This window comes from Podarcis muralis, chromosome 11, assembly GCF_964188315.1.
Source record: "Podarcis muralis chromosome 11, rPodMur119.hap1.1, whole genome shotgun sequence".
In the NCBI taxonomy this organism is placed as follows: Eukaryota; Metazoa; Chordata; class Lepidosauria; order Squamata; family Lacertidae; genus Podarcis; species Podarcis muralis.
Genome location: NC_135665.1, coordinates 6,695,403 through 6,708,935, shown reverse-complemented (window position 1 = coordinate 6,708,935; position 13,533 = coordinate 6,695,403). Strand labels below are relative to the sequence as shown.

Here is a 13,533-nt window from a genome sequence, read left to right as displayed (position 1 = left end):
CGCCCCGCTTCGGAACAGCGTTCCGAAGTGGGGCGGCTGGGGCAGGTCTTCCCGCCCCCCCTCCCCGCTTCGGAACAGCGTTCCGAAGTGGGGCGGCTGGGGCAGGTCTTCCCGCCCCCCCTCCCCGCTTTGGAACAGCGTTCCGAAGTGGGGCGGCTGGGGCAGGTGTCCCCGCCCCCCCTCCCCGCTTTGGAACAGCGTTCCGAAGTGGGGCGGCTGGGGCAGGTGATCCCGCCCCCCCCTTCGGAACAGCGTTTTAAAATGCTGGGGGTCGGGAGCGAAGCGCTGCCGACCCCAGCATTTTAAAATCTCCCCGTGTCCCGGGGAGATTTAAAAATGCTGGGGGTCGGCAGCGCTTCGCTCCCGACCCCCAGCATTTTAAAACCTTCCCGGGACACGGGGAGATTTTAAAATGCTGGGGGTCGGCAGCGCTTCCCTCCCGACCCCCAGCATTTTAAAATCTCCTCGGGACTGAGACTTCTCTGCTGTCCCTTGGAGATTTTAAAATGCTGGGGGTCGGCAGCGAACGCTTCGCTCCCGCCCGCCAGCATTTTAAGATCGCCCGGGGCAGGCGGGGGGGGGGGGGGAGCAAAGACTTTTGCCCCCCGCCGGCCTTCAGAAGAGGTCCTCTTCTGAAGGCCGGCTGTGGGCGAAAGTCTTTGCTCCCGACCGCCAGCATTTCCCTATGGGCTTTCGTCTTGCGATGCAAGCCCATAGGGAAATTCGTCTTGCGAAGCGCCTCCAAAACAGAAAACCCTTTCGTCTTGCGGGTTTTCCGTCTTGCGAGGCATTCGTCTTGCGGGGTACCACTGTAGTTGGTAGTGCAAAGCAGTCTAATCTGGACTCAGGTTCACTATCCCACGTGAGGGGAAAGGATTGTTATCTCCAGCCAAACATCATGCTCACCTCCTACTTCCTTGGGTGTGGGCTGTGCACAGAGTAGTACTAATGGGGGCAGATGCATGGATGCTTAGTCATAGTTTTGAGTCCTTTTTCTGTATTAAAGTGCAGTAGGACTAGTTCAAGACGCTTGTAGCCTGAGGTGAAGAACAAGATGACAAGCTCCCATTCCGTGTCCAGAAGCTGACTGAGCTGGTAGCTGGATCTTGTTTTAACTCTGGCAACGAAACTTGGTTTTCTCCTGCTCTTGAGGGCAACAGACTAGCTTAGGGGGCTCAGAAGTGGTCACGTGGCACACAGCTCTGTCATTCACCATCTCAGTGCCACTCCTCACTCCACCACGATGGCTGGGGACTTTGCTTGGGACAGCTTTTAAAATGACTTTGTCCTCCAGCCACAAGTGGAACTCCAAATCTTAATGCACTTTTTCAAGCTTGGGTGACTCAAGCTTCAGGTTTGACTGCTGAATGTAGATTTCTCATTATCATTTCATTACCTGGAAATGTATTTGAGTTTATGTGGATCAGAAATTCCTTAAAGGGATTCAGGTATTTGGATTTTGTTTCTGACTCGTCTCTGATGCAGAAGCAAAGGACAAAGTTAATGGGAACTTTGAACACAATATTTTGCTCCTTAATAATTCATTTTCAACAAATGGTCACAATATTTGGCGGCAGCATTGATGAACCAACTTGCACATATTTCTCCTGGAATATTGCAGCCTTTAAGTTACCAGGGTGCCATTTCAATCAATTGAGCTACAGTAAGAGGTAATGATAATCAGGGGTAGAGGTTGCTCTGAAACAATAATCTCAAGTGATCTGAAACATGGGGTTATATCCTGTCTTGGTCATACTAGCAGTAGACACATTGAAGTTAATGGACATGATTAACTTAAGTCCCTTAATTTCCGTGGTTTTACTCCGAGAAGAACTTACTTGGATACAAACTGCAGGAGGGAAGAATGATTTCCACATGCCCCTTCCTCTTAATGCCCCATGCAATTTCATGGACTAGCTAGCAGAGCAGTAGTCTTCAGTATTTTTGAACACCTGCCTTTAATCCAGGCATAGGCAAACTCAGCCCTTCAGACGTTTTGGGACTACAACTCCCATCATCCCTAGCTAACAGGACCAGTGGTCAGGGATGATGGGAGTTGTAGTCCCAAAACAGCGGGAGGGCCAAGTTTGCCTATGCCTGCTTTAATCCAAACATGCATTTGGGAACCCAACGCTTTTCCTTTCTTTCATATATTTGTCTGGTGCTACTGTTGTGACCGACCTTAGACCAGGCCACAAGCTGAAAGTGGGACCCAACCCAGTTGAAGACTGGGCTGCTTGTTAATCTATATTTCTCTATTGCTTTGTAAATCTCTATTTCTGGTACCCTGTGCCTCCGTGAAGGTGCTGTGGAGTTCCTGTTGAATGGCCCATACAATGCCGCCGCCCCGCAGAAGCCTTTAACTGGTGGCGTTGCCATTCACTGAAGATTAAGGGTGTCTTTGCCTTCCCAGCTGACCGTAGTTAAAAAACCTCTCTGTTTCCAAAATGGCTCTGGGGCTGGTGGTAGCAGTTGCCAACGCATGCTTTTAATTTCAAATCTCATTCAGCCTTTTTGTATATAAGCATTCAGGTGAGTGCCCGCTGTCGCCTCTAATTTAAAAAGACCCCATCGCCTCCTTGTGACTCCCGGTGCTTCCGGAGAGGGTTGCGCTGTTGCGCTTGCCTGTGGTGTGTTTTCTCGCTCCTTGCACCTGACTGGCACAGCATAAATGTAGGCCGCCGGAGTCTGCTGAATCAAGCTCTTTTGACAGTTGTAATTGGGCCAGCGAGGAACAATGAAACCATATTGTGGTTTTTGAGATCAAATAAGCTGAGCAAACTCCCGCAATTGCCGCCATATGTTTGTGACAGCAGCGGCTCTTCCTAGCCGAGCGCAGCAGGCGCAGACTGAACAGCATGGCTGGGGGCGGGGGGTTTGAGCCTTAAGCTTTCAACCTCCCTTCTTTCAGGCTTCTTGTTTGTTTAATCTTTGAAGCTGAAAAATCTCCAAGAACAGCAGCTGTGACGCGCTTGAGAACCAGAACAAAAGGTAGCACTGTCAGAATAGGGCCACGAAGCCTGCTCCTCAGCTCCCGAAGATAGGTTTACAAGGGCTCTGTGGAAAGGGAGGGGGCAGGGCTGTGGGGAGATGTGTATTGTGAAGTTGAGATGGTGGGGTGTAGAATAAATAAATAAATAAAGTAACAAGCTCTGATGCATGCATGCCATGGGCCATTATGCAGAAACAAAACCTGTCGCTTTCCCCTGAGAAAAATCTTTAAAAGCATTTGACCCACAAAGCGGCTTAAACATGCCTGACAGCGGTGGTAAACAAACAAACAAACAAACAAGCAAGCAACTTTTATATGCCATTATTAAATTGGCCTGGTGCCTTCCAGGTGTTTTGGGCTACAGCGCACTATTGCAATTCAAAACATCTTCCGGGAACTAGGTTGGCGAAGTCTGAACATTTCAGAGCTATGAAATGGAAGCCTCTTTTTCGAATCTCAGCTTGGCACTGAACCCGCTAAATGACCCTTATCCCTCCTGAGATTCAGTCTTACGTACCTAATAACTTTGACTGAATCAAGGCTGTGGTGATTTTTATGCAAGTAGGTTGTTTTAAAAAAAAAAGTGTGGATTTTTTTTTGTAAGTGAACCTACCGTATTTTTTGCTCTATAAGACTCACTTCTTCCCTCCTAAAAAGTAAGGGGAAATGTGTGTGCGTCTTATGGAGTGAATGCAGGCTGCGCAGCTATCACAGAAGTCAGAACAGCAAGAGGGATTGCTGCTTTCACTGCGTAGCGATCCCTCTTGCTGTTCTGGCTTCTGAGATTCAGAATATTTTTTTTCTTGTTTTCCTCCTCCAGGAAGGTCTGGTGCATCTTATAGAGCGAAAAATATGGTACCTTCCTGCTCTGCTTGTTGAAAATGATATGTCAGGATATTTGATGCCCCTTACAAGGCCAGTCTGGAAGAGTGTCCCCAGAAAGATGCCGTGTCCAGGAGATTGCCTGTCCACCAGTGTGTGAGGGAAGCTGTCCAGACACTTCAAACGCTTTCTCTGATTATTCAGAGCACTCAGAAAGATATCAACAGGCCCAATAACCGAGCCAAACGCCTTGGCCAGACGCTGCTGCATCCAGCCCAGGTGCCAGTTCTTTTCACATATCTCCTCAGGCCGCACTGCTGTTCTCCTTCGTAATATCAGCCATGCCATCCAGGGTCATTCCCCAACGCAGTGCGTCCTTGTCAGCATTGCTCTTCTGTGGTCAACGCAGGACAAGCAAGTCAGTCTCTGCACAAAGGAGCAAATGGGAAACGGATCTGACATAAAGAAACGGCAACATTCAAGCAACAAGTGGGCGAACATTTCAGTCTCCCAGGACACTTTGCTCACTGAGTTGTCAGTCTAAAACAAAGGAACTTCAAAGGGAGACCACAGTGTGAAGCTGTTGGACTAGAATTTATCAGGGAATTTGATTCTATTTATTTAGCCTTGAATAGAGACAATGGCATCCCCTCTCACTACAGGGGTGAGTTAACGTACTGCCATAGTGAATTGCCACTTTGCTTATCTTACATACATTTGAACGTTGCACACAATTGTCTCAGACAGGGCCTCTCGCTGTTGTTTTGCGCCACTGTTTATATCTCCCCCCCTCCCCCCGTTCCCATTGTGCATACTTGCCAACTGAGGAGAACAGTTCGTGCACCTGACAAGGTTGGCCGTCGTCCACAGAATTTTATGCCATGATAAATCTGTTAGTTTTTAAGATGACGTAAGACTGTTTTTGTTTTGTTTTTGCGGCAGCCAACTAAGACAGCTACATGTCTGGACAATTTTACGGAAGATGCACTGAAAATTTGCTTACCATTCTGTAAAAATAAAATTGGGCACCCGCCCTGTGGAACGCCCTCCCAGCAGATGTCAAAGAGAAAAACAACCACCAGACTTTTAGAAGACATCTGAAGGCAGCCCTGTTTAGGGAAGCTATTAATGTTTGACGGACTATTGTATTTTAATATTTTGTTGGAAGCCACCCAGAGTGGCTGGGGAAACCCAGCCAGATGGGTGGGGCATTTATTATTATTATTATTATTATTTGCCATGAAAGTTGGCCTCCAAAACCACCTCAGTTTGCCCTGATTCTTCCACCACCAATTCCAATGAGTATTTTGGTTGCAGTTCCTAGATCATATATATTGACTATCTTTAATTATCCCAACAGGAACGCCAGTGGCATCCAATGGTAGGTTATCGGTTGAGTTAAGTTAATTTTTGTTACAGCATCCTAGAAAAGCTTTTATCGTGCTGCCTTTCTTACTAACCGTGCATGGGCGTGTGCTTGCTGGTTTCTGTCCACTTCTCTAAAGTTTATCCTGCATCTAAAACCTTGCACTATATATATATTCTTCACACAATTATTGGGGAGCAGAGCTGGCCCCTTTGGCCCTGGCCCCCATTCATTGGGGCACACATCTGAACTGGCAAAGCCTGTGCTGAAGCAGCTGCTGGGTGTGTGGTCTTCGACACAAGGAGGCCACCCATGGGATCAGGAGAGCCACTTGCATGGAAGCCTAGGAGCAAGCAGCTGCTCACCCAAAGGCTTCATAAAGGCAGGGATCTGGTCCCACACATGGATGCCTAGGAGGCGGGGCCAGCAACAGAGAATCAGCAATTTCTAGAGTTGGAAGGGTCCACGAGGATCACCTAGTCCAGCCCCCTGCAGTGCAGGAATTTTGCCCAATGTGGGGCTCAAACCCACGACCCTGAGATTAAGAGTCTCCTGCTCTACCAACTAGGCCAGGGGTTGGCAACCTAAGGCCCATGGGCCACAAGCGGCCCACTGGGGTTGTTTAACCGGCCCACAAGCCACTCCCGAACTGAGCGGCCCGCTCGGTGAGTCCCTGCACACTGTTCTAAACTGGCTCAGCGTGGCACGGGGATTTGCTTCCATGGCGCCGGAAATCGCGCCTGTGCATACACAGATGCCGGCAATTGCGCGCGCACAATCCGGCCCACGGAGGGATCTCCGCTGGAGTGAACCGGCCCAGGCGTGGTAAACCTTGCCGACCCCTGAACTAAGCTATCCCAGCACATGCCTGGGCACAAAACCAGTATCATAGTTGGCATTTACACGGAGCAAACCGGTTTCTACCAAGTTTACATAAGCCAGTGGTGAGGAACCTCAGGAGCCAGATGTGGCCCTCCAGGCCTTTCTGTTTGGCCCTCCAAACTCTCCCCAGGCCACACCACTCACTGGCCCTGCTTTGCACCCCAAAGAGTGTTTGTCTGGCTGCAATTTACCTTCAAACTCCCATTATACCTCTTGCTTGGACGGAAGATAGAGATGCGCCTGAGCAGAAACTAGCCTACCGTACAAAGGCAAAGAATTACATTTGTTGCTTCACCTACTTTTGCTTCTGACCTCACCTTCCCACTGGCATGTGATCCTCAGAAAGTTGTGCAGAAGTTGCCTCTGTCCCCACAGTAAAAGCATTAATTATTGTGCACTGTTTCCAAAACATTTTGTAATATTGTTTTGAAGATATCCAGATCTCTTCTGAGTTGATGCCAATAACCAAAGAAATGCTAACAATTTTGTAAGGGTTAAATATAATTGGTTCATGGTACGAAAGCCTAACCCGCGAAAACTGAATAGGAGTGCTTTTTCCTTCGCCATTTCAACAGCCATCTCTGCATGAGATATAAACTGATTATTTGTGAGAAAATCTGCATATGCTTTAATTAGTAATTTTTTTCCTCTTCCAGGCAAGAACAGGTCAGTGTTCTGTATCAGAACATCAATATCGTGGAACCACGATTAATTCAACCTTATGAGCATGTTATTAAGAACTTTATTCGAGAGATCAAGCTTCAGAGTGCAGAGATGGAAAACTTAGCCATAGCTGTAAAAAGGTAAGAGTCAAATGTTTTGTACTTCACAGTGAAACAATTACCATTTTTGCCTGCAGTACATGGTGGTGTTTAAAGTCACACGATAATGTTAATGGCAGCATTCAACTGCCAAAATTTCACTGTGTGTCGGATGAGGCTGGTGGGTGTGAGAAGTCCAAATTAGCATTGGTTGACCTGGAGTCTCTGAGAAGCTGAATGAAATGCTTAAGATCCAAAGGCAGACTATTAGCCCAATATCATTCTTTTTCATGCTATGTTTTTTCCTTGCAATCATGGGGTTATCTCCTCAGAGTAGACCCACTGAAATTAATGGACACAGCCAACTTAAGTTCATTCATTTCAGTGAGTATAATGTGGCTGGACACAACCAAAATTCCTTCCTTATGGAATCAGGATTGTAACTTTAAAAAAAATGTCCTCTCAGAAGTCTGTTTTACTTTAAGGTTATATACCTTTGAACACACATATGTAAAAAGGAAATAGTTATCAATTATGGACTGTTCAAGCAGTATGCCATCCAGGCCGATGTGACTGGTGAAATGTGTTTGAACTTTTTGTTGCTGATGGTATATATCCAATATTATTCCATGAGAAGCAACAGTTTTAGGTCCCAGCTGATCTACCTTTTTGTGGTAACACATCATAGGAAGTTGGCAGCAGAAAGGGAAGCGGAAAATGAAGCTGCCTTCTTTGTGCTGCCATTAGAAGATGTTCAGAATGGTGTGTGAAAAACCACTTCACATACAGTTCTGCACATCATTTGCAGTCACAGCCTTGGTAATTGGATGTCCTAAGCAGTTACAATGCTTGGGATATCTGTGTAGCATGTACCATGCTAAGATAATTCGGTTGCTTTTAATGACAGTAATGAGAATCAGGTGACTTTAATTTGGAGTTGCCGGTCTGCACTATATATTTAAAGCAGTATCATACCACTTTAAACGGCCACGGCTTCCTGCCTGAGAACTGCAATTCGTAAGAGGTGCTGGGAGTTGTTAGGAAACCTCCTGTTCTTTCCAAAGTGCTGTGATTCCCAGAATTTCCTGGAAAGTGGTACTGTCTGATGAACTACTCTGTAGATCAGGCATGTCCAAAGTCCATTTTGGGGGCCTAATCAGGTCCACCAGTCAGTTTAATGCAGCCCTTGTGGCAGTTTATTTCCTGGGGTAAAATCCTAAAACAACCTCAACAACTTCAACCCTAAAAAAGCTCAACAACTTCAACAACTTTGGTTATCCCTTTGGTCAGCCCTTATGGCCCTTCACTTCATCAAATCTGGCCCTCTTTGAAGAAAGTTTGGACTCCACTGCTGTAGATTATAGCTCTATTACTGGCATAGGGATCTCAAACTTCAAGCACTCTTTACGAACTACAGTCCCCAGAATGCATTGGGGGAGCTGTTATTGTTTAAAGTGGAATGATGCTGCTTTGCAGATGAGACCAAGGTCTTTGTTCACCTTTCCCCAGATGCCTGACTTGGAACACCTTGAGCCACCAATTCAGGTGAGGGATGGAACAAACCATGTATTCTCAATTTTCTTTGAAGTTTCTCAAGATGGCCTTGTGTGAATGCTTACATTTTAGAGCACAAGATAAAGCAGCAATGCAGCTTGGTGAACTAGAAGAGGAGATGGACCAGAGAATACAGGCTGCAGAGCATAAAATCAAGAAGGAGGTGAATAGTTGATGTTTATAGCCCTAATATTTCTTTTAGAACTGGCTTCTCTGCTTAAGAAAATTAGTGACGAGATTCTGGCTTCTGTGCCTGAGGCGTCATACATGAAACCTTTCTCTGCATTCTTTCTCCTCCCAATTTGCCATGGATGTGAAAGGTATGAAGGTCAGAGCTTTCTCCACCTCAGTTTTTGGGTGGGGAGCATTAATAAGGAAAGGGTGGCTGGGGTGGTGCTGTTTTCAGTGCCTGTGAGAAACATTTTTTAGGCCAGATAGATAGAGGCTGATGTGCATTTTAATTGGAACTTTTCTTTTCTTAAATGCACATTTTTGGTTGTATCTGGTTGTATCTATACCAAGAGTTTTCTTTTAGCTCAGCTTTTGTGTGTGTGACTTTTTTGAGAAATTGCCTGATCCACATGATGGACAAGCAACTTGCCTGCTGTGTGGCAGCAGTCAGCATACAGATCCCTTAAATGTGGTGGCCCTAAAACAGGCCCTAATAGAAGAATTAGAACTAGTTGTTTTCTGACTAGTAGTAATGTAGAAGTTTTAAGCTGCTGCATTTCTGTGTTTCATTCCTAAGTACCATATTTTTCGCTCTATAAGACGCACCAGACCATAAGACGCACCTAGTTTTTGGAGGAGGAAAACAAGAAAAAAAATATTCTGAATCTCAGAAGCCAGAACAGCAAGAGGGATCGCTGCGCAGCGAAAGCAGCGATCCCTCTTGCTGTTCTGGCTTCTGGGATAGCTGCGCAGCCTGCATTCGCTCCATAAGACGCACACACATTTCCCCTTACTTTTTAGGAGGGAAAAAGTGAGTCTTATAGAGCAAAAAATACAGTACCTCCAGACTGCACATTCAACAGAGCACAGGTTCTTTAAATTGCATGCAAGCAACTCTTCCTCCCACCCATTTTGATTGCTTAGTTACTCATTGAAGGAGCCTCTGAGTTGTCAAAGGTTGTGTCCACAATTGAGAGGGCTTTCTCAGTTGCGCCTAAGGCGCAGGTGATGAACATTGGGCTCTTCAGTTAATGCTGGACTCCAGTTCCCATCTGCATGACCAGTAGTCAGGGATGAGGGGCGTTAAGTCCAGCAACATATGGTGGGCCACAGCTTCCCTACCCCAAGCCTAAGGCAAGCTGGCCCAAGTTGTGACTCGCTTAGGCAATTGACCCCACCAGCCATGCATACCGAAGTGTTGATAAACCTCCTCCTTTTGCTGTCTTCCTGGAACTTCACATGGGGGGCTTGTTAAGCATCTAGTTAGGGCCCACTACCTGAGTAGCAGACTACCTTTCTCTTGTGATGCGTGTACTGTAGAAGACATCACAAGTTGTGCAGGCCTGCCCTAAGAGCTTGTGTGTGCGCAGCGATGGAATGACAGGGCTGCACACCTGACCACATGTGACTTCTAAAATGTCCCTGAGGCTCTGAAGCGTTTAGCTCCGCTGTTGAATTAGTAGGGGAGGCAGTGAGGCTGCTCTTTGTGAAGTCCAAACCGCAGCTGGTAATTCACAGCTGATCCCACAGATCTCTGAGCACTGGCCTTACCATGGACTTTGAACCCACCTTATAAATGTATCAGTATTTCCCTAAGCACACACACACACAATGGAATGTCTGAGTTGATAAGCATCTTGCCAAGTATCAGTCAATTTACCACCTAGATAGAAATAGCAAGGCTGGCCTGGTGGTGACTTATTTCACTTATCATTCTTTACTCTGTCCTTCATTCAGTGCTGCTTGCAATTTTAAGAAGTATGACACCCCAAATGTAAATGCACTCCTTCGGTGATATTTACTTTGTGGGTTAGTACCGAACTATAAATTTTAATGGTAACCATGTACACAGTTATTACTGATGCAGGGCTGACTTATGACACAGTCACCTCGTATTTTAAGTGCTTGCTTGTCAGTGCCATGGGATTTCCCTGCACTTCTTTTCATATTGTGGGTTGCACAACATGTAAAAAGGTAAAGGTACCCCTGCCCTTACGGGCCAGTCTTGCCAGACTCTAGGGTTGTGCGCCCATCTCACTCAAGAGGCCGGGGGCCAGCGCTATCCGCAGACACTTTCCGGGTCACGTGGCCAGCATGACATCGCTGCTCTGGCGAGCCAGAGCCGCACACGGAAACGCTGTTTACCTTCCCGCTTGTAAGCGGTCCCTATTTATCTACTTGCACCCGGGGGTGCTTTCGAACTGCTAGGTTGGCAGGCGCTGGGACCGAACGACGGGAGCGCACCCCGCCACGGGGATTCGAACCGCCAACCTTTCGATCGGCAAGCCCTAGGTGCTGAGGCTTTTACCCACAGCGCCACCCGCGTCCCGCACAACATGTATCCATAAGTATATGTCCAACTCTCACACATGCATAGCCACGTGTAGAAACATTAAGGGTAGCCCAAAATATTTTTATTGCACTGTAATGGGAAGAGATGCCTCCCAGACATGTGATGGTGTAAAAGTACATTGCTTAAGCCTGCCATTTGTAATTTAACAAATATATTGTGCCTGTAGGAGAAGCGGAAAACAGAAGAGGCTCTGAATGACCTCAAGCGCCAATACGAAGCTGAAGTGGATGAGCTCCAAGTGACAATAAAAAAACTTAAAATGGTAAGTTGTGCTGACTTTTGCGGTCTGGTGTTTGTGACAAATTTATTGGGACTCAATCCTCTGATACGTTCGCTGCTATCTTTGAAGTAATTAAGGGCATATCACACTTCAGAGGATCAGCCTGGAACTTCATCTTGCTGGAAGATTGTTTGTAAGATTGAAGTCTATGAGTTGAAGGAGAAGAAGGGCTGCAAAGCCATGCTTTCTGAGACAGGAAGGAACCAGTTGCTTTCAGAGTGCTTTCATAAACGATGATGTCAGGTCTCAGTAAGGGTTTCACTGCACTCAAGACTGCATCTGTGGCACTGTGTGTGTGTGTGTGTGTGTGTGGAGAACTGTTTGAGAATTACTGTTTTATATTATCCAAATAACTACATAAAATTATTAATGTTCACAGTTACTAAAGCAAACTTTAAATAGCCACCCACCTACTGCTTGTGATGGGTGTAAATCCTCTTTAGCTAATCAGATGGGGAGACGTTCCTTTCATAAATGAAAAAGCAGTCAGTTCCTTGCCTTTGTAGGTTATTGGCACACCACTGTAGCTCAGGGGCAGAGTATCAGTTTCACATGCAGAAGATTCCAGGTTCATTCCCCAGTATCTCCAGGTAGTTCTGGGAATGTCCCCTGTCCTGAAACTTTGGGGAACAGCTGCCAGTCTGTGTAGACACTAAAGAGGTAGGCAGGCCAGTGGTTTGACTCAGTAGAAGGCAGCTTTCCATGTTCCACAAATGGGCTAAAGTTGCTAAGAGCCGGCAAGCTGGCAAGGAACTGTTTTTGTGATAGTCGTTTTTGTCTTATTTTCAAGGCTGTACTGAAATGCTTTGTAGTTTGTCTGTTTTTGTTTTTTTTAAAAACCCACTGTACCGCTTGATCCCTTTCTACTGCTCTTCATGCATTCTAATGTGTCCATCAAAGTTATTTTGTTACATCAATCACAGTGTCTTTACTGTTTCAGCTTGAAGAGCAATCTAAAAACATTCATCACAAAGAAGATTTGGTGGCATTAAAGAACAGGATACATGATCTGACCTTGGTATGAGCTGCATTATAATTTTCCTACTCGGGGTGATCATTGCGCCTGTCACGTTTCGATATGATCGGTATCTTTACCACCCATCATATTTAAGTAGCTTGTTGGGCGATGGCATTTTCTTGAAAATTGTTGAGGTTGTAAAGGAGGATGACTGGCATTTCAGAGGGAGAAGAAATTATACTGTTTAAGCTGCGTATATCATGCTTGGGTGTCATTTTCACACATTAGCAATGGAGAATGTATAGGTATTACAGGACTCTGGCTTTTCAAAGTAAGAATAACTTTCTCATTTCTTTCTCACGGAAAATATTTTTGACCAGTTCTGTTCTGTAGACCCAGTTTCTTAACAAATATTGCCTCAAGCTCTTTAAGTGAGGTTGGGTTAATATTAACTGATCTGGGGCCGGCTAGAATAACTTCCGTGTAGTCACCTCTTCATATTGGAAACCTAATTGGAAAGTACATGTTGGGTTTACTTTTCATTTCATGAAATTTCCATGCTGCCATCACCATTAGCAGACATGGGAACTTACAGCAGTGACTGGAGACACTTTCATGTCTTAGGGGCATTATATGGTATGTCTTCTCTACAGATGTTTGTGGAGGAGTCTCCATGTAGGACTGTAACATGTAGACTGGCCTTGAGGCATTTATGCACTTTAAATGGGCTATGAGTTTGCACATCAAGCATTTTCATATTATCATTTCGTAGTTAGTAGCAGTGAATATTTTAGTTTTAGGTATTTTTGAACGTGCATTACATATGTAACAAGTGATTTTTAATCAGTAATATTGTTTTCCCCTGGTTTGTTTTCAGGAAAACCAGAAACTTAAGAAAGATCTTATGGAAGCACAGACAAATATCGCTTTCCTTCAGAGCGAGTTAGATACTTTGAAAAGCGATCTTGCAGATCAGAGCTTGAGTTCAGAAAGGTAAGAGTCTTCAGTAGTCGTATTTGTAGAAAATTGGTTATTTAGTTCCCTGTGTATACTCTGGTCAGTAAAGAAAAATAATTGTGCAAATTTTTGTTTTCCAGAGAACTAGAAATGATCAGAGAATACACGGAAGACAGAGATAGTCTGGAGAGGCAGATAGACATTCTACAGTAAGCTGCCAATAAATCACTTTTTATTTATGGACTTTTATACTTGAGCACCCATAATAAAATGAGAGAAAAGCAGATGTACTTGGCTGTAATGAAAAGTTTTGCTGGTTCCCTAACCTGCATTTCTGCCCTCTCATTTGATATATTAAATATTATGGCCAGACGGTTAAGCCTTTGGACTGCATTCCTTGAAGGCTGTTTGTTCACATATCAAGAAATCATTGATTT

General features: G+C 45.4%; 1 protein-coding gene across 3 annotated transcripts in view; it reads left to right on the top strand.

The window, feature by feature from the left end:
- The window catches only part of RASEF (RAS and EF-hand domain containing), a 39,915-nt gene that overhangs the window by 8,065 nt on the left and 18,317 nt on the right, over nt 1-13,533 (top strand). Inside the window, exons 2-8 of one of the 3 annotated variants that reach the window (XM_028748785.2) lie at nt 5,175-5,195; nt 6,719-6,865; nt 8,450-8,540; nt 11,068-11,163; nt 12,122-12,199; nt 13,017-13,132; nt 13,237-13,305. In XM_028748785.2, the coding sequence (XP_028604618.2) occupies nt 5,175-5,195; nt 6,719-6,865; nt 8,450-8,540; nt 11,068-11,163; nt 12,122-12,199; nt 13,017-13,132; nt 13,237-13,305 (618 nt within the window). The remainder of the gene's footprint in view (nt 1-5,174; nt 5,196-6,718; nt 6,866-8,449; nt 8,541-11,067; nt 11,164-12,121; nt 12,200-13,016; nt 13,133-13,236; nt 13,306-13,533) is intronic. The other 2 variants (XM_028748786.2, XM_028748788.2) reach the window with 2 other exon arrangements.